Below are 26,690 nucleotides of genomic sequence, written 5' to 3' on the forward strand. Positions count from 1 at the left end.
CACACACACACACACAACCCCCCCCACCTTAACCTATAATTTCTTCTGAGATGAGCAATAACTTGTTGTCAGAACATGATATTCCTCACAATGTTAGCTCAGAGGGTTAGTTCAGTGCCAGAGGTCATGGTGTCCTCTTGCAACAACTTTTGTACCAACACTCTGTGCAAAAACCAACTCATGGTTTCATCTCTAAAAAAAAAAAAACAGTTCTGGGTAGGTTATACCTACCCAGGTATACCTGGTTGTCTACACAATCAGAAAATGGTTCTGATTGAAAAGTCCTCTACATTACAAATTTAAAGGGTGCTCGTGTTGATCCTTAACCTTGCTTCAGATCCATGCCAAGTTCAGATCCCACCCCATATCTCCCAAAAAGAAGTTAAGTAAAACCTATTTTACATCTGCAAAGTCTGTTCTGGGCATAAGAACTCTTTCTAAACACATTTTGGAAAGTAGAGAGAGAGCACAGCTAAAGAAAATGCCAAATTGAATCTTTTGCATAAGAAATTTTGCATTTTATTCCTTCCTATGGATTCTAGGCCTTCATTTGCTTATTTATTCCTCTGAGGCAGCAGAGTATTATCCTGCAGCTCTCAGCAGCTCTGCTGACTGCAGGGACCCTAACTGACATAACAATTTGATGCGTCAGCATTCTAAATAGAAATGAATAAAAAATCAATCAGGGCAACTGCAGTAGTGGAACATGCAACTCTAACCTGCTTTATGCAGGTTTTCAACATTTCTCTGTAGACTAACCTATAAAATGGTGAGTATGCCTGTAAGAAAGCATGCCTCTGCAGTCTGCATCACAGATCAGTTGAAGACCTTGCACTTGTACGCTAAGTTAACTAAGGTGCAAAAACGCTCACGAGATGTAAAACGGTATTTATATTCTATGTCTTAAGATATAGTATGTTATTGTTTAATGGATACAAACAGAGTAGTTCAGAATACTTAAACTGAAGTCCACTTATCCTTTAAGAATCACAGTCTTTGCTTATTTTTATGGTTTGGAAATGACAATTACTCTCTTAATGGACAGAATTACTCAACAGTATATTTAATCTGGTAGGCAATTAATTATGCAGCTAACTTCCTGACAAAGAGGACAATCCTAATAAGATTTTTTAAATTACTTGCCTCTGTAATTTTACAAGCACAAAGCAATGAGCAATGAGAGAAGGATATATAAGGCATTACTATTAAGATTTCCAGATGTCATCAGCTTCTTTGCAATGTGATGCTTTTGCAGTGAAGAAGATTCTTGACTATAAAAGATGAAGAGGCTACTTTTTCTGGTGCTGATTTCTTTCTGCTGGGCTGAACATCATGCTGCTAACTTCACTCTGGAGCATGATAGAATAATTCACATTCATGGTAAGTAAAAGAAATTCAATGAACAATTGTGATACTGGATTAAAAAGGTTAAAATTTGCTACATTTAAAAAAATAATTACCTAACTTTGCTGCAGGGTTGCATCCTTATAGTGCAGTGCTTTTTAGATTGGAACTGCAGTCTGCAGTTCAGCATACAGCCTTCCTGTGATTTTTGCATAAGAAGCAATGGTTACTAAAATCAAATTGCACACATGTAAACACAGCAAGAAAATAGTTAGGTTATCGGACAGATATCTGCCTACTCTAAAATAAATATGATCTAAAGCCCTTCACGGTTAGACCTCTCTGGCACAGAAATATGGTAATGACGGATTATTAAAACACAATGATGCAAAGAAGAGATCAGCAGCAACTCAGACAACATAAAAGCAGCTTACCTCCCCATTGCTTTGATTTCTATGTAATGCTGCTTCTTAACATAACTATGTACATCCATTCAAATTCTAAAGCTTATGATTGGCTGTGAAAAGCTTTGAGGCTATAGTGGAATGCAGCTGTTTTGCAGTTCTTGCTTCAGCAGTTGAGGATCATCCTGTATGAAGCAAGCCAATACATTTATTTATGCAAAAGTGACAGGCAGGATAAATGTCATGTGGCTTCTCTGCTTTGTGTACCTTACATTTTGACAACTTAAATTACACAGCGTGGATGTGCAGGGTAAACTCTGGAGATTCAGTGCAACTTGGTGAATGCTGGCCTCATTACAATCATATGCTGTGTTGCACGTTGATATCTAGAAGGAAATGTTGAGCCTTAGAACAGCTTTGGGAAGATTCTAAGAGACCAATAATCTCCAGAAACTAGATCTAGTTTTCCAGGTCAAAACAGAAATGGCACAGACTGGAAAATAATGAAAGGTGTGGATTAATAAAGGTGTGGGTCACAATGAATTGGATTATTTCTGGTTTTGTAGTTATTATCAAGCTGATAAAATTCTTGTAGACTATAATGTGAGCATTTCTTGTCAACTTTACAAGGGAATGTAAAACCTTTTTAAATATCTCATTTTTGGAATTTCACTCTGAAAATTTATGAGTTGTTTCTCACTGTAAAAATGTAGGAATATTTTATTTAATGTCCTGGAGGAACTTTGATTAAGGTTTGCTTATGAATAAGCATTTTAGAAGGATTTTGCCATGGTAATGGTCATCAGCAATGTAAGGGTACAGAAAAAAAAGTTTCATGAGAAATGGTGATAAATTTATCTTAAACTGAGAATGTGGCTATTCAAATACTTAAGAAAGTTCACATAGAATTAGTAAAATATGGTTCCAAAGACATGGCTAGAAGTAAATGTTTTGAAGGATGGTAGATTATGATTATGATGGTGATGGTGATGGTGATGGTGATGATGATGGGTAGTCTTTAAAGGCAAAATGCTTCCCAGAATAGTTTAACAATGGATTCAAGTATTGTGGAGGGTTTTCCATTTTCAAAGCAACAGCCAGTGTTTGGGGATGCTTCAGTCTTTGTCCCCACACTGAACAAAGATTAGATGACCTTCAAGATGCCAGCCAACACTTTAGCACTGGTTATAAAGCCTATGCATTTCAGGTACAACTGATAATTCATCCACTTTAGGATTCCCAGTTCAAATAAGGTGGATTTTTTGCTGAAGGCATGAAACTTTTCATATTCAAAACATATATACTGAACTGAGATTATGTGTACTCTGACCTTGAATAACTATTACAGCACCTTCCCCAACTTGGTGACCTGCAGATGGATGGAACTCAACTGTCATGATGCACGTGGGGCTACTAAGCCTTATCACTATTTGTAGTTGTCACCCCTTCATGAGCATTAAGAAATGAATTTGTTTTTACCCTCTTCTATTTATAGTTGCAATTACTGATAAATTAATTTAATTTGAACTAAGCTCATCTGAATTCTACATCAACAAATAATGAGAATGTATTTATCAGAGATCATATGTGGCAGTAATCTTTACAATAATAATCTATGACAATTATTTTGAGGATTTGTTGTGACAGAAATGAACAACCCAGATGAAAGAGCCAAATCAAAACAAAATGATTCACTGGTTCTGCAGCTAATACCAAAGGACTTTTAGTTACAAAACAAAATTCAACGCTTATAATCAGAGCAATGGGCCTCTCCAGAAAGATACCAGCACTTTTCATTCACTTTAGAGAACAAATTACTTAAGATGACACAGTTTTGCAGAAGCCAAAATAAGTAGAAATCATCTTTAACACACACACACACACACACACTCATCAATCATGAGAAAACATATATCAACACTAGAAATTTGTATGCTGTATTTAATAAAGTGATTTTTTTCCAATTTGTTGAAAATACATTTCCATGAGAAGTTCTCAGCCCTTTAGACAGAATAACAAATTTGTCAAATGCTAGGAATCCATCAGAAAAAGGAATTAACTGCAGTCTTCTCCACACATGTGTACTTGGGATTATGATCCATTGAATATGATGATATTTATTTCCTCATGTCTTAATGGACCACAAACTGAACATGGACCAACAGGGTGATGCAGCTATAAAAAGGCAAATGCAATTCTACGCTGCATCAACAGGAATATACTGTAGCATCAAAATCAAGAGAAATCATCATTTCTCTCTACAGGTAGTCCTCGACCTACGACTACAATTGGGACTGAAATTTCCATTGTAAGTCATTGAGATCATAAGTCGAGTCACCACGTGACCAGACCTGATTTTATTACCATTTTTACAGCAGTTGTTCAGCAAATCACCATGGTTGTTAAGTGAATCATGGGTTATTAGCAAATCCAGCTTCCCCAATGGGTGTTTTTTTGCTGGAAAACAGCAAAAAGCATTGCGAAATGCAATCAAGTGACCACAGGACACTGCAACCAGTCGTAAATGCGAGCCAAGCATCCAAAATGCAATCATGTGAACATGGGGGGGGGTTGCGACATTTGCAATGCTCAGAAGTGCTTTTCAGGCCATAAACTGCCTGTTCCAAGCCCATCATAACTTCAGACCATCGTTAAAGAAATAATCGTAAGTCGAGAACTACATTTATTCTGTATTGGTCAGAACATAAATTGGAAAACATGTTCCACCTTTTAGAAAACACATTGATGAACACTGAGTGTATCCAGATAATAGCAACTTAGATAATAAGGGGTATGGAAAGAAAAATTAAAGAGGAGTGGTTGAAAGCGTTAAATATGTTTTGCCTGGGGAAGAGAAGATTGCTAGGAGATGTGATAACTAACTTCAAGTAGCTGAGAGCTGTCACATAGAAGATGGGGCAGATTTGATCAAAAGAGTTGTTTCAAAAGACAGGACAAGAAAAATGTATTAAAATAATAAGAGGGTAGATTTGGTTGGAAAATTGTTACGAGCTGTTTAGCAATGGAACATCTGACCTCTTTCATTGGTAGTATTTAAAGAAAGACTGTATGGCCATTTTTCAAAAGTGCTGTAGTAGAATATTCCTGCACAGTGCATAAGGTTGGACAAAGTGATTCTTAAGATCCCTTTCAGCCTTTCGTTCCATAATTCTATGAAATATGCACAAAATATATATGCAGATATGCCCCAAGTGTGTGCTTGTTTTTCCTCCCTTGCAGAACTGCATTTCTCACAAAGTGGAACAGGCCTAAATGGTCCTAGGATATGGGAATTCTATTTGTCAAGAGACAATATAAGTCATAACAATTGCAAATAAGTGGTGTGGGTGTGTATACAAATAAACTCATTCATACTGTTGGAATATGCAACAGTTATGGTAAAGTGCCCTGTGAGCTAGTAAGAACACTAGGTGGCACTGTTATTTTAGAAAAGTATGTAGAAAGTAGGGATATGAAACCATCTGGATCCAGAACAGGAAAGGTACTTCTGATGAGGCACGGACATGCTCATTGTTCCTGTCTGCTGCTGCACCTTTTCTGGGCTCACATGGTAGCTTCGTGGTCCTAGGAAAAAGAATACAACCCCAGAAAAATGTATGCTCCTTTAAAGAACTGCTGGTAGATACAGCAAGACTCTAATGCTGGATCCCAAGCAGTTTTCCAACTTCAGATCCAAATAGCTGTACGTTCCTGCTAGAGGAACAGGAATGGGATGAAACACTCATTTTTTGTACACCCTTCCTGTATATATTTGTGCTGGAATGGAAGAAAGAAGAAAAAAGAAGGGAGGTAGGGAGGTGGGGAGGTAGGGAGGAAGGAACAGGTAGTCCTCGTTTAGCAACCACAGTTGGGACCAGCAACTTGGTTGTTCAATGGAATAGTCACTAAGTGAAACCGCAACTGTACTTATACAATCTTACTTCAGCTTTCCTTTGCTTTACAGACCTGTGAAGGTCGTAAAGGCAAGGATTGGTCTCAAAGTTACTTTTCCATCACCGTCATAACTGCAAATGTTGCTAAATGAGGCAGTAACTAAACAAGGACTACCTGTATTATCACAGATTTTTCATATCAGTTTGTCTCTTGTATGTGTGCAGAGTAGCATAAATATCTGATGACTTGATTTTAAACCAATGCAGCAAACCTTGAAGGCTTTAATTTGTCAACATTCTTATAATGTACTCTTCAAGCTATAAAAGGTTCAGCCTTAAAGAGTCTTAAAAGTCCCATATGGTGAATTATTTCCAGAAAAGAATTTATATTACTTACTGTACTCTCCCTACAAAACGAAGGACATCAAGGGTAGTTCATTCTGAACTTTCGTAACTTAATTGACAGATACGCATCAGGTTGCCTTCATCCCTTATTCTCTGTCAAGGCCTTTTTCTGGACAAGCTTTATTTAATTATTCATTTAACAAATGTTCATAGCTGCCCAACTCACACACAGTGACTCTGGGTGGCTTGAAGAGTTATTGCTTCTTTGGTGTTGCAAAATTCCAATCACTGAGCCCAACTAACTAACCGGGCCTTTTTTCTTAACTTAGACTCTACCTCCTCACTACTGTCCCATTGAAAATGAATAAACTTTTCCACCAATATCAGTTGAAATCCATTTCCAAATAAAACTTTCTATGTACTGTATGTTGGGGAAAGAGGTTAATAATGATAATTGAAATGAATCACTATTATTACTACTGTTGTTATTCACTCCTATAGCGAAGATAGAAAGAATAATAAATGCTTTTGCTGGATAATTTTAGGATATAAAAAGTCATTGTTGTTCATGTATTCTGCCTTCAACATTGCTAATGATAGGAGACAGTTGTATTTCCATCCCAGTTCAGAGTTCTTGCAAAATATGTGAGAAAATAGGATCAGACTGACACTGCAGCTGACCGCCGTGCTCAAGTCTGGGAATTCCAGTTTTCCCTAAGGCAGAAATGTATTATATAATGCTTATGACTCAGTGAGGCTCTTTGGTCTTCATGATTTTTTAAAAGAAAAATTTGCAAGCAAATCTTCAGCACATGTTGATACGACTGAGAATCACTGAAAGTTAATTAGTGGCAAAAATGAATTGTACACTGATGAATGAGAGAAATAGAGAGAGAGAAGACTTTCCTTCTCCTTAAGAGAAGGAAAGAATCAGTTTTTCAGAATATTAATTTTAAAAAATAGTTGTCTGCTCCTTTTTCCCAGTACATGGCAGTGTGCAAACTAAGGAAATAAGGGATAAATTTACAAAAAAAAAACCAGGGGTTTCAGGGGCTTCTGCGGGGGGGGGGGGTGTCAAAAAAATCAAGATGGTTGTTGTGACATATAATTGAAGTCCCACATCCTTTTACATCACACATACATTAAAAAAAGGAGCATTCACTATTGATACACACTGGCACATATGCCCCAATGGGTGTTACCATCTGTAATTTGAACAATGAAGTATATAGATACATTACACTATTTTCATTGTGGCTCTGACACATAAACATAAAATGTCAGAAGAGTATTCAACCTTTAGTCTAAAACAAATATGTTCATAAGTAAATAAATAAATATTAAATTAAACATATTATATAGCATATTGAAAGCCAGTTTGGTGTAGTGGTGAAGGCATCAGGCTAGAAACCGGGAGACCATCAGTTCTAGTCCTGCCGTCCTAATCGTATCAGTATACAATTCAGCCCTAGGAAGGAGCCAATGGCAAACCACTTCTGAAAAATCTTTCCAAAATAACTTCAGAGACTTGTCCAGGCATTTGCCAGGAGTCAACACTGACTTGAAGGCACACACCCCGCCCCCAAAAGGATTCCACTTCCAGGAGTTGATTTCAGGTGTCATAAAAGGGCAGCAAATTCTTACCAATTACCAATTCTAACGGTCTCAAACCTTCCTTTTCTTGGAAGGTTGTAGAGAAAGTACAAACAAATTGTATTGAAGGAAACAAATTATTTGAGCCCAGTCAGGGATGAGGCTGATATATAATGTAGAAACTACATTGGTCACACTTGTGGATGGAGAGAGTGGGATCAGGGGAATCCAAACCTTCTGGTCCTCCTTGATCCCTCAAACATGGTATCCTTTTGGACAGTCTCTGACAGAATCAAGGAGGGGGGCACTGTTGTGCAGTGGTTATCCTTTTTCCAGAGGGGTTGGTCCCAGTCAGTGGTGATGGGACAAGAGAGATCTGCTCAGAGATCTCTACTTGGTGGAGTCCCTCAGGGATCTGTCCTCTCTCCACTCCTTTTACACCTACATGAACCTGGGGAGGTGATCTGTTGGTACAGGATTTCATATCATCAGTAGGCTGATGTTGCCCAGTTGTCCCCAGGGTAATGCTAACCCAGGGCCTGGAGGCTGTCAGAATCTGGATAGGAAAAAATATTTATTTATTTATCATATCTGTATGCTGCTGTAATCAAAACTGACTTTCAGCTGCTCACATAAAATATAAAATATAAAACAAATCCCATATAAAAATTTAAAATAAAATACCATAAAATTAGAAAATAATAAAAGATGGCAACAATGACTCAAATTAGGAGAATAGAGTCCAACTGAATCTTTCCAAGATGGAGTGGCTTTGGGGTTGTAGGATTCCTGGGAAATTTTTATCCCTGACTCTGAATAGGGTTACAGTCCCATGTTCAGAGGTAGTCTGCAATTTGGGAGTTCTCCTAGACTCATAGCACCTGCTTTGAAAAACAGGTGGTGGTTGTGGCTAAGCGGGTTTTTGCAAAGTTACACCTTGAGTGCCAGTTATGACTTTTCCCTGACCAGGAAGCCCTGCTCATACTGTAGACATTCTTGCCCTAGTCACCACCAGTTAGGCTACTGCAAGATGCACTACATGGGGATAGCCTTGAAGAACATTCAGAAGCTACAATTGGTGGGAAATGTGGCAGTCCAGGCAATGATGAGTGTATCTTGATATACTCAGGCAACCTGCTGATTCAAGAGCAGCTTTGGTTGCCAACTTGATTTTGGGGTATAATTCAAGGTGCTGGTTGTCACCTTAAATTACATCCAGAAATCAATTGGTAACCTATATGGCTCCAGACCTGGTTATCTGAGGGTCTGCCTTTGTCTGTATTTATTGACCCATCCAACCACATCAAATTGGGTCAGCTTTTTCCAGTCCTGTCCCTATGCGATTGTCACTGATGGTGCCTTGGAAGCAGGTATCCTCAGTAGCTAGTCCTACTGTTTGGGGCTCCTTCCTTATAGTGATTCAGTCAGCCTCATCTGCCTCAGGCTTCAGGAAGTGTTGAAAACCTACATGTTCTGTCTTGCATAGGAGGAAGGTATCCAGTAATTTGAAGATGGTTTTGTGAGTGTGTGGCATTTCTATCTGTTGGTCTTTATTTTTCTTGTGTGTGTTTTTTAAATATTTATATGCATTTGAGGGTTTGGGGAAGTTATTTCATATAGGCTGACATTCTTTACCACCTTGATTCTTCATGAAGGGTGGGGGGGGGAGAGAGAGAGAAATAGACAGAAGAGTGTGAATCATATCAAACATATCCAAAGAATATGAAAATGCCTAGGAATCTGCCTGTGTTCATCTCTGAAACAGTTTAGTGTACTTCAGCCATTCTAATCAATGTTTATTTTCTCTCCAATATGTGATCAGAAAATGGACCTCAGCTTCTTGTCAAAGCAGAACAAGCTAAAGTTTTCTCACATCGTGGTGGCAGTGTTACTCTGCCATGTAAATTTTACCGTGACAGTACTTTGCCTGACTTAGGACTCCATAGAGTTCGTGTCAAGTGGACCAAACTCACCTCAGATTACCTCAAAGGAGTGGATGTGTATGTTGAAATGGGCTACCACAAGAAAAGTTATGGAAATTACCAAGGAAGGGTATTCCTGAAGAAAAGCACTGAAAATGATGCCTCGCTTGTAATCTCAAATTTAATGCTGGAGGATTATGGGAAATACAAATGTGAAGTCATTGAAGGTTTAGAAGATGACACAGCTGTTGTATCTCTAGAATTGGACGGTAAGCATCCTAGCAAAACAGAAATTGTTTGATAAAAATTATTGCTACTATAGTTCAAACAATACAGCTTTCATATCTTAACATAACAATCCAGCCAGATTAGACATTTTTCTTGAATAAATAAGAAATATTATGTCAATTTAATGGATGAGTTAGGTTTGTTAACCTAAATTTTATTTCTGCAGATATTTTTGAGGGAACTTTCAGGGCCGCAACTAGAGGGGGGCAACTGGGGCATGTACCAGGCGCCGCACTGGTGGGGTGCCAAAATAAGTGCTGGGGGGGTGCCAAAATGGGCACGGAATCCATGTTTTCCCCAGGTGACACAGACCCTAGTTGCGGCCCTGGGAGCTTTACTTATTGTCATGTTCTAGCATTATAAAGTAAGTTAATTCAACATAAGAGTTTAGGATAACTAGCTCTATCCCTGCCATCATGCAGATGCTACAGGGATGTGTCCATAATATTAGGACAAACCTCATGAAGACAGAAGGCTTTGCTTACAGTATATATGAAAGTCTTCATGGAATCCTGATCTGGATTGTGTGGATGTCCTCTCCACATGTTACTAAATCCAAGGTCTCTTTGTTTCAGGTTTTGTTTGTTTATTTAATTCAATTCAATTTCAAAGCCACCTGACTCCTTAACAACTCTGGGCAGCTAACACTTAAAAGAGAAAAACATCATATATAGAAACAATCATAACTACTCAGAAGACCTACCACTAAAAAAAAAAAAAACACCATGTGGACTCTGCAAGGCCTAAGAGAACAGCCAAGTTTTTAAAAAAAAATTATGAATGTCATTATGCTGGGAACTATATAAATCTCTGGGGAATGCCTTTCCAGAGAGCAGGAGAAGGCATATTTTCTGGGTCCTGCAAGGTGACACTGTTTAATTGATGGGACCTGAAGCATGCCCACTCTGAACCTACTAATTCTCGAGTTGAGCTAATCAGTCTTTTCTTGCATAAGAAAAACAATTGTTACCTGAAGTGGATATGACCAATGATAAGGCTAGTTGTCCCTCAAGATTGGTCTTAATGGACAAAAATATATGTTTCCACCATTTACATTAAGCTTGATTGAATAAGTCATTTCATTGTCCAGAACAATGTGAGTTTCTCTACTACAAGCTGAAGTTACAGTAATCAAAGCTGATTCTATTTTTAGAAATCTCCTTCTGGGGCAAAGTCTTCCATTTTTAATCTGGAATATGGAACAAAATTACACCCATACAGAACAACTTTTGTTTGTTCCTTTATGGACAAGCTGTAATATACTGATCATTCATTCTGTTTGCTATTTATAAATTCACTATATGCCCTAAGTCCATAAACAAGATCAGAAGCTATATAAGATCTAGGACTTGCTATACTATATTTAGCTTGTACAAAGCTGAGAGTCTACAGAAGTGATCAAATAATTTTTGAATTTACCACACACAAGTATGTCAGCCTCAAACAGCATAACAATAGCAAGGTACTCTGGCAATTGGTGACAAAACTTCTGTGACCCCCTGAGGATATTTATACATATTATGAAAACATTTGCAGAAGAATGGATCATAGCTTACTGATAGACTAAATATCAGAATAGACTTTAATGGTCATAATAGAAAAAGTGTCTGTTCTCATACTATATAAGATCAGTCCTTGGAAATGGCTATAGATTTATATATTTTGAATGCAGAAGTTCCCAGTTTCTGGCATCTCAATTAAAGTAGTCCAAACTTTAATTGCTCAATATAGCTTAAGCTGCATCTGTAATAGGTGAGAGTGATATATTTTGAAAGAATGAGTGTATTTTCCTTCCAAAATTACAGTATTACTAGTTGGAAAAATTGCTTGCCTAATTACATTATAGTGGAGAATACATCAATGTTTATTGTATTCCAGTAAAGTACACTTTTGACTATATAAGAAGTCTGACTTTCTTGTTTAGTACCAGAGGAAGCTAATTTCTTTATTCTGGAGGCTAGCCTTTTCCTGCTGCACATAGACTTACGGTATAGTAAATTTAAGTCTACATGTAAATGCTGAGTAATTCATTTTAAAATGGATAACTGATATTATGTTTGTGTGTATGTATACACACACACACACACACACATATGTATACATACATACATACATAGTCAGAAACTACAGTGTAAAAGTTAAAATCTGTTACTTGGTTATCATAGAAGACAAAAAATTATCATTGAAAAACTGCATTGATGGAAATATGTTCACCCCCTGCTCCTAAGAATCATAGAAAACAGGAATTAATACCAGGAAAAAAACTATATACAGAAGATGTTAGGAAATGGATGGTCATCCCATGTATGTATTAAAAATTGTCAAGCTGTAAAGATTTGGAAAAAGTTAGAGCTGATAAGTTGAGTTTTCAAATGAAACAAAGAGGGAATTACATCAATCCTGGGAAAAATAACCTTTTCTGTTGGGTGGATCTTCCAAGCTAATGGCCAATGTTCCTCAGTAATCAAATCTTGGCAGGATGGCTTTAGGTAGGGCATGAATATATAAGAGCCAACTCCTTGGCTAAATAAATCAATATTCATTCTGTAGTGAAAAGCAGATGTTGGGATTGTACTCTAGTTAGCTTAAGACAGTCTTTACCACACACTAGTATATCAGTCTTTCACTGTCAGAGGGCCTCAGCTTATAAAACAATCCAAAACATGGTTGTTACCATCACTGCTATGCAGTGGACAACTGCAATTAGCCATTCTCTTAGACAATATACTGGCTGACCCTAAATGTCAGATTTTTTGTTGTAATAGAGAAAACATTTTCCTATTAAAACTACAAAATGCTATAAAATGCATATTTTCTTTAATTTGCAAATTTCTTCTTTGCGTTATCATATTATATACTCACCTGATTTTGGACAAAACTACTTGAGTACAAGATTTATTTTATTATTGGTACATTTATTACAATATTCGAAATTTCCAGGGGTGGTAATAACATCTTAATAGGGGAAGTATTACAGCTTAACCATCAAGTAAGAACTTGATAGTTTTTTATTGACAGGGTGTAAATAAAGACTTGAAGAATTGTTTTTTTAAAAGTATATTCTCAAGTTTTTGTTAGAGTAATCACCATTTATGTCCTGGCACTGACTGGTAGTATATATTTCTGAAAGATATGGCAAAAATGAAAAATGATGGCATTAGCTACAGTAGCCCTAATTGAAATGAAGCGTCATTTAAATTTAGTTTGTTCGGGAAGTGACCTATGTAAATATAATTGGGCTTCAGCCTGTGCTTATTTGTTTCAAAGCACTAAGATCAGATGCAAGTTACATGATCAAATTTACATGTTTTTACATTATGGTAAAACAGCAGCCCTGCTATGGGATTGTGTGTGTGTGTGTGTGTGTGTGTGTGCGGTGAGGGTGGAACTATAGTGTTTGTAGAAACAGGAAGGTCAATATTTCTACCTCCCCCATGTTCTTCTCCATTTTGTCCAAGTCAAACCAAACAAACAAACAAAAAACCTAATCAGTGAATGGATCATTTGCAGCTAAGGAGAGACCTTAGCAGGGTTCTGTTTAGTTGGAAGTGAGGCATAATTCTCTCAGGAAATGAGAGAGTCCTCACAATGGTTCTTATTGGGAATCATGGGATATCTACAGTATGGTGGGATATGACACATGGATTATAAAAAGGCTTCCTTCCATTACTTACTGTTTTTTCCTGATTTAAACAAAAATGAAATATCTTCCATGCTGTTACATCAGAAAAGGTGATTTAGGCTTAAGTCAGAATAGACATATTAGTCTTTAAACCTTCTGGTTGTTCTGGCTTATGGCATTTTTTATACTGGATGGCTCTGACTGAACAGCCTGAGTTTGAATGGGAAGGGGAAATGTGTTGGCTGGAGAATGTACTAAGATATAAGAGGCTGCCCGTGTAGCTGTCAATTTCTTTCAAGTATTGATATTGTGCTTTTCTTCCATTCTGTTTCTTAAATTAAGCATCTTATTTCAGAGAAAATAATCAATTTTAAGAAGGGAATGGAAGCATATACCAGGCCAGTGTCAACAGACCTGAATGGTTGGTTTGATCTGATATAGCTTCCAGTGTTACTGTATTCATAGGGCCTTCTCATTTAAAAACATGGAAAAGAATTAAGTTTCAGGTAGAGCCAATAGCTACTGTTGTATTTTTTCTGGCAGAGATAGCATTAAAAATAAAACCAAATTTAAATTATGCCTTATTTGATAGCTTCTCATTTCAGTCCACATCAAATGACAAATTTTCTGGCTGTCCATAAGGTTCATGTGCCCAAATCAAACAATCCATTTTCTTGCTTGCTCTTTTGAACAGGTGTGCTAGTAATGAGGCAGTGAAGCCAAAATAATATAACTGATAGGTGAAAGCCAACATTTGAGTGTTGCATGAAGAATTGGGGGCATTCCAGCAGGAAAGCGTGAACTTCAATTTGCAGTCTAAAGAGACAGTCAGACAAAACTCTTAGACTAAACAGTTCACTTGTTGTCAGGCAGCATTCCCAAATAAAAATTTAACAGATTGCTGTTTTGGCGATATGTACAAATAACCTCTCCACTCACTTTTCCATCTATTTTAACTATATACATGTAAATAAAGAATCATTTTTGGAATGCCTTTCAAATTGAGGGAGAGCACCACTTTTTTTTTTCAGCTTCCATCTGTAAGCCTCGCTTTCAGCAATACTGTGATGTTAGCAGGGGTGGACCCACACTTTTGGGCTGATTTTGTTTTCAGACAAAAAAGTAAAAAAAAAAAAATGTGCCACTGAAAATAAGCAAGTTTGCTGCTGAATTTTGGTAGCACCATCTGAACATGGTGCAAAATGAAGTCTTAAGGGCTCAGGCATCCTGCCAGCTGTGGGTTGCCCCTCTTTGATTTATATAATCAGTCACCTTTTCCTCTTATGCTCTTTTTTAGGCATTGTATTCCCTTACTTCCCACGACTGGGTCGCTATAATTTAAATTTCTACGAGGCTCAGCAAGCCTGCCTCGACCAAGATGCAGTTATAGCTTCATTTGACCAGTTATATGAAGCATGGAGGTCAGGACTGGACTGGTGCAATGCGGGCTGGCTCAGTGATGGGTCAGTACAATATCCAATCAGAAATCCCAGGGATCCTTGTGGTGGGAAGAACACAGTGCCTGGAGTCCGGAATTATGGCTTCTCGAATAAAGAACAAAGCAATTACGATGTCTTTTGTTTTACCTCTCATTTAACTGGTAAGGAACTTGACTCCTTGGACATTCTCTGGACTGAAAAGTGACAGTCTTAGTTTTTATTTATTTCAGAAGGAATCATAGCTCAGATGTTTAGTGTGTCTACATGCAAAAAGTCCCAGACTGAATTTCAGTTCAAATTCAGTTCATCAATCCTTCTATTTAAAAAATCAAGCATCAGGTAATGGGCAATATCAAAAAGCTGCTGTTAAAACAGGAGAAAGCAACTTTCCCAACATATTTGGAATGTTAATATGTTAATGATGCTCTCACAAAATGGCTGCCATTGTGGGATGACTGATCACACCAAGAAGGCATATCAATAAGGTTGGTCACAACTGTGTCCTTAATCTCCCAAGATGCTGTCTATGTTCTCAGCTTCCCTCAACTTCCCTTTTCCAAGGCAGGTGGGCACATTTCCAAACAAAGCAATTGTGCCTTTCACAATTGTTATTTTTTAAAGAATCCCATAGGAGGCAGAGATCTTCTTTGAAATCTTTTGAATCTGGACACCGATTCTTTGCTTCTCCCTGGTTTAGAAAGACATACAGTCTGAGCATTAGCATCTGTGGCTAATTCTTCAGGAGTCAGCCTATAATGTCTGAAGAAAATGAGTGACAGAGCCCTTAAATACTGCAATTATTTTTTCTCCCAGGTCAATTCTGTGAAGTTCACATATCCCACAATTTTGGTGGAAGAGATCAGAGAATGCAGAAATTTTACTTCCATGTTATCTTTGCATCGTCCAGCATTCTTGCTCGCTGGCTAACAAAATTTGCTTGGGATGACTAGGAGCAGTTTGGGGATTGATGCTTGATATAAAACCTCTTTATACCATACTTGAAAGAGTTCCTCTAAAACCATTTATAGAAATTCAGATGCAACAAGTTTGAGCCAAAAGTTAGTCCTAAATTAAAATTGTTGACTCAAAATTTAAGTGTAGGCTACAAATGAAGAAAAAGTTGCATTTTAAACAGAAAACAGTGCTGAAATATAAGAAAACAATGCCACCATCTCTGGAGAAATTAACTGAAAAGCACTTCTTTGCACAAGAGAGAAAGCAAGGAGGCTCACATGGCAGACCATTCCTTTTAGCAGCAACTTGGCCAACTCAGAACCAGGCCTCTCATATGCGTCCTAACATGTTTGCCTCATAGACAGCAGATGTTTGGCTTGTAGCCCACAAACAAAGGGATGCTTCCTTGCTCTGCATACACATGCTCTGAGTATTCACAATAAAATTTATTTGCCTTAGAACATGAGAAGAGTAAACATTACTATTCATTGGGCAATCCTGATGTATGCATTTCCAAAAGAAATAGGCTTTAAACATTGTACAAATGTTTACCTGATCCAGATCCAGCTATTTTAGTTCTGTAAGTATCTGACTGAATTGGGGCAAATAAATCTTGTGCCATTTAAGCATTATCTGCAATTTGTAGAAGATGAATAAGTAAACTCAGTGTGTTCCAAAGAGACTAGCCACTATTTATTATGAAAATTCAGTTTCCCATAAGCCCTATCACCCCATCCTCACATAAATAACAGTGCTAAATTCCCAGATATGCTTACACATAATATGGTCTTGGGGAAGGAGCTTCATACTAGAGATAAGACTTTAACTTGCCTTTTCCTGAAAATCTATTGAATCCGCTTCCTGGATGAAGAGAGAGGTGTTGATTTTCTCTGTTTCCACCTTTCCCTGTAACTGCTTGTCACCTTCTGTGCTGTCTTGAGGAAGTGGGCCCTCTGATTCTCCAAAATAGCCATGCAGATCAATGGGGAAAAAAAGAGGGATCAGGGAAATCACTTGCTTTAGCAGAGGCATCTGTCCTGTAGAATTCACACACAGCCTAGATCCAATCCTCTGTCATTTTAAAAATTATACCTTGTATTTGTACCTTTTTACTGAATATGATAGAGGGTACAATATAGAATTAGTTGCACTAAACTTGAAGGTCCAACCCAGAATTATTTAAATTAGTGACATAGGATTGTCCAGTGTGAACGAAGTATTCACATATTAATGACAGTGTGAAAAGCCATGAGCAGTTATTTTGTCATATTAAATTCATGGTTAGTTCTTAATAAAAACTAACCATATGAACATTAATATATGAAGTGAAGAGCCATTTCTGTGGATTTAAGTCTGTTGCTGCCCTTGTTCCTTCTGTAATTGGTTGATAGTATTGACATTGGATGTATAATTAGAAGTCTTTATATGCAGTTTCACATATTATCCTGCAGTGAATTTCAGCTACATAAGGACTCAACATTCTCTTTAACACATTAGTGTTATATGTATCACTTCTTACCCTTCTTCATAAGTGTATTAGAAAATTTTATTATGTCAATAGAAGAGTTCTGAAAATATAAATTGTATTTACTTGTATCATAAGTAAATGCAGTTCTGACAACAAAAGATAATAGAATTTGGCCAACATAGTGTTTTCTGGATAATTGGAATTCAAGATCAAAATCCAGCAGGGGGATAAAGATGGTACTATTTAATTAATAACATAACGTGTACCTGCCTCCCTCTTTTTATCAATAAAGGAATTGAGTGTAGTTGGTACAACTATAGACAGATGGGGAAAGTTGCACTGTCTCCCCATTTCCAAATTCTCCTGTGCATAGGAGTTTTTTTTAAAAAAATCTCAGTTGATATATTTGAAGATCAATTAAATTATTGATCAAACAAAACAGAAAGTACAAATATATTTTATGAATTATATGGTGCTAGTTGCATGTTTATTGTAATTATTCTAAATAACAGTAAGAGGTCCTCAGTACTAGTTTATGGCTATATAGGTAAGTAAAACTCCAAAAAAATAGTATATGACAGTATTAGAGTTATTCTTCATAAGAGTGCTTATAGAAAGAATGAAGATATTTTCCCCTCAAATTTTAGAGAATAACTGCAGTAAGAAACATTTGGAGCTGAGGTACACACACACACACAAACACACAAATACATACACACATGCATATGCATACGTACATATACGCACAGATGTAGATACAGATATAGATATAGATGTAAGAAATATGTATTTCTTATATATCTATTCCTAGATATAGATATACATATACATATACATCTAAATATTGATTGTAAACTGCACAGAGTCCCTCTTTTGGGGGAGAAGGGTGGTGATGCAATTTGATAAATGAAATAAAATAAAAATATAGTAAGATTGTTTAATGAATCATTAAAATGTATTTTAATCACATTAAAGTTTTTCATATCCATGATAACCTTTCTGTATTCCATCAGGCCGTTTTTATTACCTAATACATCCGACCAAGCTGACCTACGATGAAGCAGTGCAAGCCTGCCTCAATGATGGTGCACAGATCGCTAAAGTAGGCCAAATGTTTGCAGCCTGGAAACTCCTAGGATACGACCGCTGTGATGCTGGATGGCTGGCTGATGGCAGTGTCCGATATCCCATCTCCAAACCAAGGAAACGCTGTAGCCCCAACGAAGCAGCAGTACGCTTTGTGGGTTTTCCAGATAAAAAGCACAAGCTGTACGGTGTCTACTGCTTCAAGTCATACCAGTGAATGGACCTAGAGCATGACAGTGTCCAGTCCATCATGAACATGTGAAGGATTGTGTTTCAGTATGAACTTATGCAAATTACCAAAACTGTGATAAATCTTTTTTTTTAACTTACTGTAAGGAGTCATTTCATAAAAACAACCCATTAATTTGTTTGGTTATTAGCTTTTCTTTTTTAAAAAAGATCATCCAATAGATATTTTAAATTAATATAATTTAAAGAAAGCTCTAGGTAAGGAAGTTCTTGAAATGTAACTCTTTAAGCTAAATAATTTCAACCAAATGTATTTTTCTTGAATGGGGCATGCAATAGCTTGATGATTGCTAGGACTCACTTAAGGAATGTAAGGCTTATCAAAGGATAAAGTTTACATATTTGCATCACATTAAAATATACCAGAGAATAATGACTGAGATCTGATATTATGAACTGTATTCATCTTGTATTAACTGCCATTCTGTGTGGTTTTGTGAGCAGTTAAAAAACAAAGATGTGAATGCTATTTAAAGCAACAGTGTTTTATGAAGTCTTCAACATAAAAAAATGTTTCACTATTTCAAACCATGCCTTTTAGCAAACTCTGGTAAAGAATCCTGTAACATTCCATCAAGCACAGTTAAATCTTCTGAACATATTCCTGGTTTTCTTATGTATGCAGTAGAAAATGTGTGTATGAATAATTAAAGAGTGGAGCCAATTTTCTTCTTAACACAAACTAAATATGCCTGAAATGTATTACATTACTTTGAATAGTTTTATGAACTTTTATATTCCTGCAGCTGTTGTTTTAATTTTAAAATCCATTTTGCTAAGCAGCATTTAGCTTTTACTCAGGGCAGTTATCTATAAATGAACTGCTGGACAGAAACACACACACGTATTAAATATAGCATCTTGATTTCATTGTAGCTTTTAAGTATTATTGCCTTTATAAATGAAAATTTTAAATATTTAAAATTTCTTGTCTTAGTCGCGTATGTCCAAGATAAACATTTGAATTTTGAAGCATATTCTCTCCTCTATAAATAAGAGGAAGATATTTTTTATCCTGTTTAAGAAAAGGAGAAATATTTTCATACTGAGCGCTCTTGATAAAGTCAGAGCTGTTCATTTATTTTAATGGAGACATCAACTCCCCATATGCATCCTATTACGCCTAGTATGGTCCATTTGCTTGTGAACAAAGAAACACTTTGTGCATATTGGAGCTCTTGTGTCCCCAAGAAAATACAATTAGTTGTAGCTACATTTTAATTGGGATGATTTGGTCACTATTGGAATTTTCAGATATTTTCCCAGATTATTTTCTATAATACCAAAATATGCTGAGTTACAGTCTGTATAGGACAAATGGCCTGTTAACCTTCTTCAGCCTAATGTTCCCAGATATGTGGGACTTCATGTAGCCATGATCCTTGGTAACTTGAGAGTTTGATTCTAAAACATCAGGAATGCATATGATCGTTCTGATGGAAAATAAAGGCAGCAAAGTATAGTAAGCACTGGATGGAACTGCTTAGAAGAAATAGCTCTGATAAAACAAACATTAGGCTATGACTAAATTATGTTTAAAACACTGAAAGAAATTACAGATAGTGTAGGTCTTGCTGTGATTTACAGTGTATTTGTGAGATTTGTTCCAAGGATCATAAATGTCTTTATTTGGATTGGGATCATGGAATCACATTGTTAATAGTTACATCAGTTTCATATGTATTTCTGGACCATAATTCCAACAAGAAGAAAGCCTTGTAACAATATGTGTGTGGTGTGGTCTATGTAGCACAATATTATAACTAACCAATTGATTTGATCTTGACTGCTTTCAGAGGATTGTGTTCCAGGGGACAGATAAAATAGCAAAGGACTAGGAAGTGTTCTCCCACATCCGTTGCTAAACAATTGTTATATTCTATGCAAAATGCTAAGGACTAGTAGGTTACTATTTCAACTTTCCTGAACAATCAGTTTACTGTATAACTAAAATAGAGGGAGCAAGAAATAAGATAACTTATGCCTATGCATTGATTAAAATACATTGCAAAAGGAAACACTGATATGATTGTGCAAACATGTAAATGAGTATCTGTACCTTAGCAGAATGTTTATTAAAGATGGAAAATAGATGGAGAATTCTTAAGGTGTGAAATATTCATAGAAGAATAGTAGAATGATAATATATTGGTTTACTCCAAACAAGATTGGCTACTTTGGAATCCTGAAGATTGAGGGAAATTTCATAACCATCTGCAGGATTTATTGAGTAAAAGAACATGAAATACAAAAGACTAGATGCATATTTGCTGCTTTAGAGAAGTCAGTGGCCTAATTCTGGATACTCTTTGCAAATGTTCATATCTTTTGAATTGCCTAATGGCTTTTTCTTTTGCAGAACAAGCAACAAAAAATTGAGAGGCTAAGAGTGGATGGGGCATCCTTATCTAGGCTTTGTGGTAGACAAAGCAACAAGCTGTAATAGCAAAGGAAGACCTCATCATTTTGTAGTGCAAATTACTACAAATTATTTGCTCTTCCAAACTTGAGACACCTTAAGTTGTACTTCTCTGTTGACTGGGAATCATCTAGAGTGCAGGTGGTGAACACTTACTCATGCAGTTTACTGTGTTGTTCAAGACAAAGGACAGATATGTTCTTCTTATCATCATGCTTGCTGACTTCAAGTATCTGAAGAAGACCAGTATTTAAATAAAGGAATGTTTATATGTTCTATTAATTCTAATGTGATCAAAAGATATTCCACTTTAAGACAAAACTTGTACTTCACAGCTGCTTTTCTGGAGATAGCAGGCAGATATTTGAAAATAAATAAATAAATAAATAAATAAATCTGCTTCCAGAAAAGTTGGTATTTCTATCTACTATGTGGTATGGATGCATTGGAAATGTATTATAGCATAAGAGTATTTTACTGTCATTCAAATATAAAGTAGTTTTGAAAAAATGTTCAATATCAATTGGATCTTTATATAATACAATGGTCATATGAGTGAAAAAAAAGTATTCCTCGAGAGCAGTATTTTTAAATGATTGTACTTATATTGTGCTCAGGGTGTATCTGATATTCTCTTCAAATGTTGCTATCAGTTTTGGGTATACTGAAAGCCTGTCTTGGTCATGCAGTGGAACAGATGGGTTTATTGCTTACCATTATTTTGCTATCGAATCTTTTTAAAAAAACTTGCTTTGAAACTTAACAGGTTTTTACTCTGCCATTTGTTCACATAGGACTTTTCTTCCTAATTTTCCAGCTTTTCATACTAATGAAATAGCTATCTAGGAATTCCCTTTGATTTTAGTTATTTGCATGTAGGTAAGAATGAAAAAAAAATCATGACCAATCATGATAGGGTAGCAAAGTATTCTTTTATTTAGAAATACAATGTTGTACCCACAGTTTGGCAATCATAATTCTAGTTATGGTGCAATGCATTGTGTATACTCTAACTGAAATTAAAGGATAAACATTGGATACTTCAACAATGTAGTCAAAGGAAAGGTCCTATATTTACTAAGTACTTTAACTAAAAATAATGAGGAACCAGTTTTTTTTTTTTTAATCTTGTGCACATAGAGTACTTTGGAGATGAATAGCCAGATTTTTACTACTGCTTTTGGTCATACACTCAGATATCCAACCAATTAATAAGCTTGGATCTCTTAGATTATACCATTTAAAATGCAGGTGGAGATTACATTTTTGAATGCTATGCTTACCCAAAGCTTCCTTCCTTCCTTCCTTCAAAATTTGATCCTCTTATCTAACAAAATGTGTGTTTTACATCTCATGACATTCTTGGGGAATTTGTTCAGTTCCTCTCCCAAAAGTTTGCTTTCTTCTGTAGCAAATGACTTAACCAATTCTTCCAATGATAAAATGCACAGTATATTGAAAAACATCTCATGAAATTGGAGTTTGGCCAGAGACTAAACACATAGGATCTGACCAGCCTTTCTAATCCATACACAGCTCTCAGAAGCTCCCAAAGTCTAACCTTAAAAGAGTTAGTAATCATAATTTACACAGGGCTACCGGGATGCATATTCATATACAAAAAGGTGCTGTGTGTTTTATAAGTAATTCATGAGTCTCTGATCATGCCAAGTAAATAAAAGACTGTTGAAAATAATGGGAGCTATAGATTAAAACATCAGAAAAATATAGTACTTGCTTTATGAGCAATATGCAAGTCTTCCAGTTTAGTACAATAAAGGGAGAAAGGTGGAAAGTCAAAACCATTCAAAACTAACTGTAAGTAATTGTTAATTGGTTACACTTGGAACAGTACGCCCAAACCAAATGGCACGAAGGCATCAGTATACCCAATTCAAATAACACTGTCACTGAGATTTCTGTGCTAGAAAAATACTACATGACCTAAGAAGATATTTTCATTTTCTCATAAATATTCCATCCAAAAGAAAAGTAGCCCCAAATCCCCAGGGATGGAATAGCATTGACCTGCAAGGTTACAAAAAACATCAGTGTAAGATCAGTCTAAGTAGAGAGGGACAAAAGAGAATTTTAAAAGTGTGATCACAAGGAAACTGAATACAAGGTAAATAGAAATGGTGTGTATTTCATACAATTATTAATATGCATAGTGATACATAAAATTTATAACATTACAGAGACTAGCATTTTCCTCTAAGGAAAAAGGGAATTGAACCATGCAGGGAATGCTTAATTGGTTTAAGTCACTGTTACTGCTCAGGGAAGAAAAGCAGGCAGGCGGGCAGAAGGGAAGGGAGTCGGTAAGAATTTAAGAATGCATTATGTCATTTCTTTATTTTGCAATGTACCTGAATTTAATGCCCCAATGCAACAGTTAAATCATATTTCCCAAAAGAAACATGCTTTCTTTGTGGAATGGGGGGAGGGGGGCGGGGATTAGTAAATATATTGGAAAAAAAAATATTATAAATCAGAAGGTACATGTTAGAAGCCTTTGCTTCAGGCAGATGGTACTTTTCTTCTCCTTACCATTCTCCTCTATCATTCTGTCCTTTTTTTGGTCAGCACTCAAAGCAGTGTTCCATCCAGATATGACATATCCAGTCATCTGCTGCTGCTGACCACCAATCCTCTTGCCTCCACTGACCTTTTTGCAGAACCGCCTACCAAACTTAATGAAGAGAACTGCATCCCTTTAGGCACTGTGTATCACTGAAAATGGCAGCAAGTTCCAGAAATGTCCTGTCTTAAATCATATGTAAACCACCCAGAGTCGCTGGAAGTTGGGCAGCATATAAATTTGATAAATAAATAAATACTGTGAAATCCTTGGTTGTTTGCCTGCAGATGTTTCATTACCCAACTAGGTAACATCATCAGTGCGAGTGTGTGTGGGGTTTGCTCCCTGCTTATATACAGTAGCTTGCCCTGCCAGTTTTGGTGGGGGGTGTGGTTTTCTCCTTGGTGTTTCCTTGATTAGGGTAACATTTTCTGCTTGATTGTCTGGGGTTAATCCCTGCTTCTCTGGGTGTAGGCTGCTCGAGAGGATGTATTCTGGTCTTTTCGTTTCCTTTTTAGCTTTTTTATTGTCTCTTTTGAATGGCGTGTAAATGTGGTTTATCTCTGTGTCTACTGATGGCTGATGTGTCTGAGTGCCAAGCTTCCAGGAATTCTCTAGTGTTTTTGGATTTAGCTTGGTCTAGGATGCTCACAGTTTCCCAGTTGAAACTATGGTTGAGTCTGTCCATGTATTGTAAGATTAAGGTGTTCTCATCATGTCTTCTGACTGCTAGTTGGTGTTCATGGATCTGCTCTGCTAGTCTTCTGCCTGGCTGTCCTACACAGTGGCTGCTACAGTCCTTACACTGTAGTTGTAGATGAGTCCTGTTTTTTCTTCTTGGGCTACTTTTTTTTTTTTTGGTTTGCTTAAGATGTTCTGAAGGGCTTTGGTTTGTGTGCTATGGTGATGCCGTGTGGCTGTAATAGTCTGTTGGTTGTTTCTGAGATGTTTTTGGTATATGGTAATGTTATCCTTTTCATAGCTTATGTTGGCTGTGCTGTAGTGGATTAAGTGGTCAGGCACTTTTTGATAAAGTTGCGTGGGTATCTTTCATTTGTTCAAAGATGTTGTATAGGCAGTCTGAATAACTGAATATTGCTCCCTACATCCATCTCTTGTCCTGCACAATCCACAAGGGTGCCCAAGACACCCTCATTACCAGTCTCAGGCTTGACACAAGAGTGAAACAAATATCACAGTTTTGTTTGTTCGTTTTTTTCATATGGACCTAATTATCATTTGCTGATGATTTCATATAATTTTGGAAAATTTTCAGAAATGTGGTAAATGTAAGATTAGGAACAAAATGCGCAAGGCATTGAGAGCATATAATTGCTATGTTATGTCTATTGAATTGGATCCTATTCCATGTCCAAATATATGGCTTAGGACCAAGTATTTGAAAAACACTTGTCTCCATATGAATGTATCTTTCCATAAAGACCTTCAGTGGAGACTGTTTTTCAGGAGTCATTGTCATCTGTGAGGTCTACTTGATGGTCTAATTTTGAAATTGTCTTCTTGTAGAGACTTCTTGCCACCCATGATGGGTTTTCTAGCACCAGACTGTATGTTTTAACTGTTTTGTTTATGCTCAATACATACTTCTGAGTGGCTAACCACTCTCTCACTTTTTAAGACTATATATTTCAATTGCCTTATTCTCATAAGCCACTTTGGAATATAACTAAGAAGCCACATAAAATACCTACGGAAATTACAAATATAAAGTGCATCCTATTGCTGACCATGTTAAAAGATACACATGCATCACAGACTTGCTATATATCACAGGAAGAACTGCTAGCTTCTTATATTTTCTTCTCTGTGTTTTTGCATTACTGTCAATTGCATCCGGTGACTCTTCTGTTTCCATAGCATTTCCTATTTTTGGTACTCCATTCAATGCAAAGTGAAATACAACTTCATTAATCAACCAATTTCATAGCAGGAAAGGAGAGGCAGAAAACTTCCACAAGGATAGCCAACTGCATTGGCAAATTTGCAGAGATCTGGAGGAAAGAAGTGTAGGAATGCCAGTTCTTGAAATAACAATAAAGCAGATTAGGTCTGCGGGTGGGAATTAAGATGCTTAGCCAAATTTTTGGCAAGTCTGAATCAATTCCCATTATAAAACCTGCCTATTTACCTAAACTCTACAGTCTGAAATGGTTATGGGAATAAAAACAGCCTTTATTTTTTCCTAAAAACTGGCTGAAAACCTAGGCTTATCCCACCCACATCCCTTTTCTAGTGGCACCAGGGACAACAAAAACAATTAGAGAAAATAATTTTTAATCATCTTAATCCCTTGTATTTACAAACTTTTTCTTTTTGCAGATTCTCCTGTTGCTTATAAACTTTCAAATTTGGAGACCTACTTCTCTGATCCAAATAGATTTTCAGTACAAATCTTGTATCATGTCCGACCATTAATATAAAACTGGTCAAGTAGGAACAAAAATGTCATTTATGGGACCACTGTCTTTTAGTGGGAATGTATAATTGTATAAAATCTGGTACATAGATTGTACCTTCAACCTGTGAACTAAAGAATCTCTCTGTAGAGCAAGAATGCCCAAATTTACTAAGACTTCTTATTAAGCCACTTTTTCCATAAGGCCTGTGAGCTGCAAATGTACAGTAATATGGTGAAATAACTTGGTTATTGAAATGATCTCATAAATGTTGAGCCAAAGCTATCTCAATTCTGTGTTGGGATATGAAGCCAAATAGCATACTACCTTGCAGAAATGGGAGGTAGGCCTAAAAACAGTTTTCTGACAAACTTTTAAATATCTTTGCCAAAAGAAAGGTTAGCAGCTAGGCGTACTTACAGAAAACATCAGTATGTAAACAAGAGCAACTTGGACATAGGCCTGACAGTCACTTGATTAAATGAAGCTGCCATCTGACCCAGTTTCAACAATCATTGATAATTGATGTGCTACATTATTAATGAAGTGCACAAGTTGTTAGACATCAAAGAAGCAAAGAAGGGAGTACAGTAGTAAATTTAGATCATAGTACAGGAGATAATTTTCTGCCTTAAAGGTAAGGACCTGGGATCAATGCATTGTCAC

General features: G+C 36.5%; 1 protein-coding gene across 1 annotated transcript in view; it reads left to right on the plus strand.

Annotated features, from left to right (window-relative positions):
- The window catches only part of HAPLN1 (hyaluronan and proteoglycan link protein 1), a 66,074-nt gene extending 45,882 nt beyond the window's left edge, over positions 1-20,192 (plus strand). The window contains exons 2-5 of the mRNA XM_063295451.1: positions 1,256-1,380; positions 9,402-9,770; positions 14,709-15,011; positions 18,286-20,192. Of these exons, the coding sequence (XP_063151521.1) occupies positions 1,281-1,380; positions 9,402-9,770; positions 14,709-15,011; positions 18,286-18,575 (1,062 nt within the window). The 5' untranslated portion in view covers positions 1,256-1,280 and the 3' untranslated portion in view covers positions 18,576-20,192. The remainder of the gene's footprint in view (positions 1-1,255; positions 1,381-9,401; positions 9,771-14,708; positions 15,012-18,285) is intronic.
- Positions 20,193-26,690: the final 6,498 nt, after the last annotated feature.

This window comes from Candoia aspera, chromosome 2 (assembly GCF_035149785.1).
Source record: "Candoia aspera isolate rCanAsp1 chromosome 2, rCanAsp1.hap2, whole genome shotgun sequence".
Classification (NCBI taxonomy): domain Eukaryota; kingdom Metazoa; phylum Chordata; class Lepidosauria; order Squamata; family Boidae; genus Candoia; species Candoia aspera.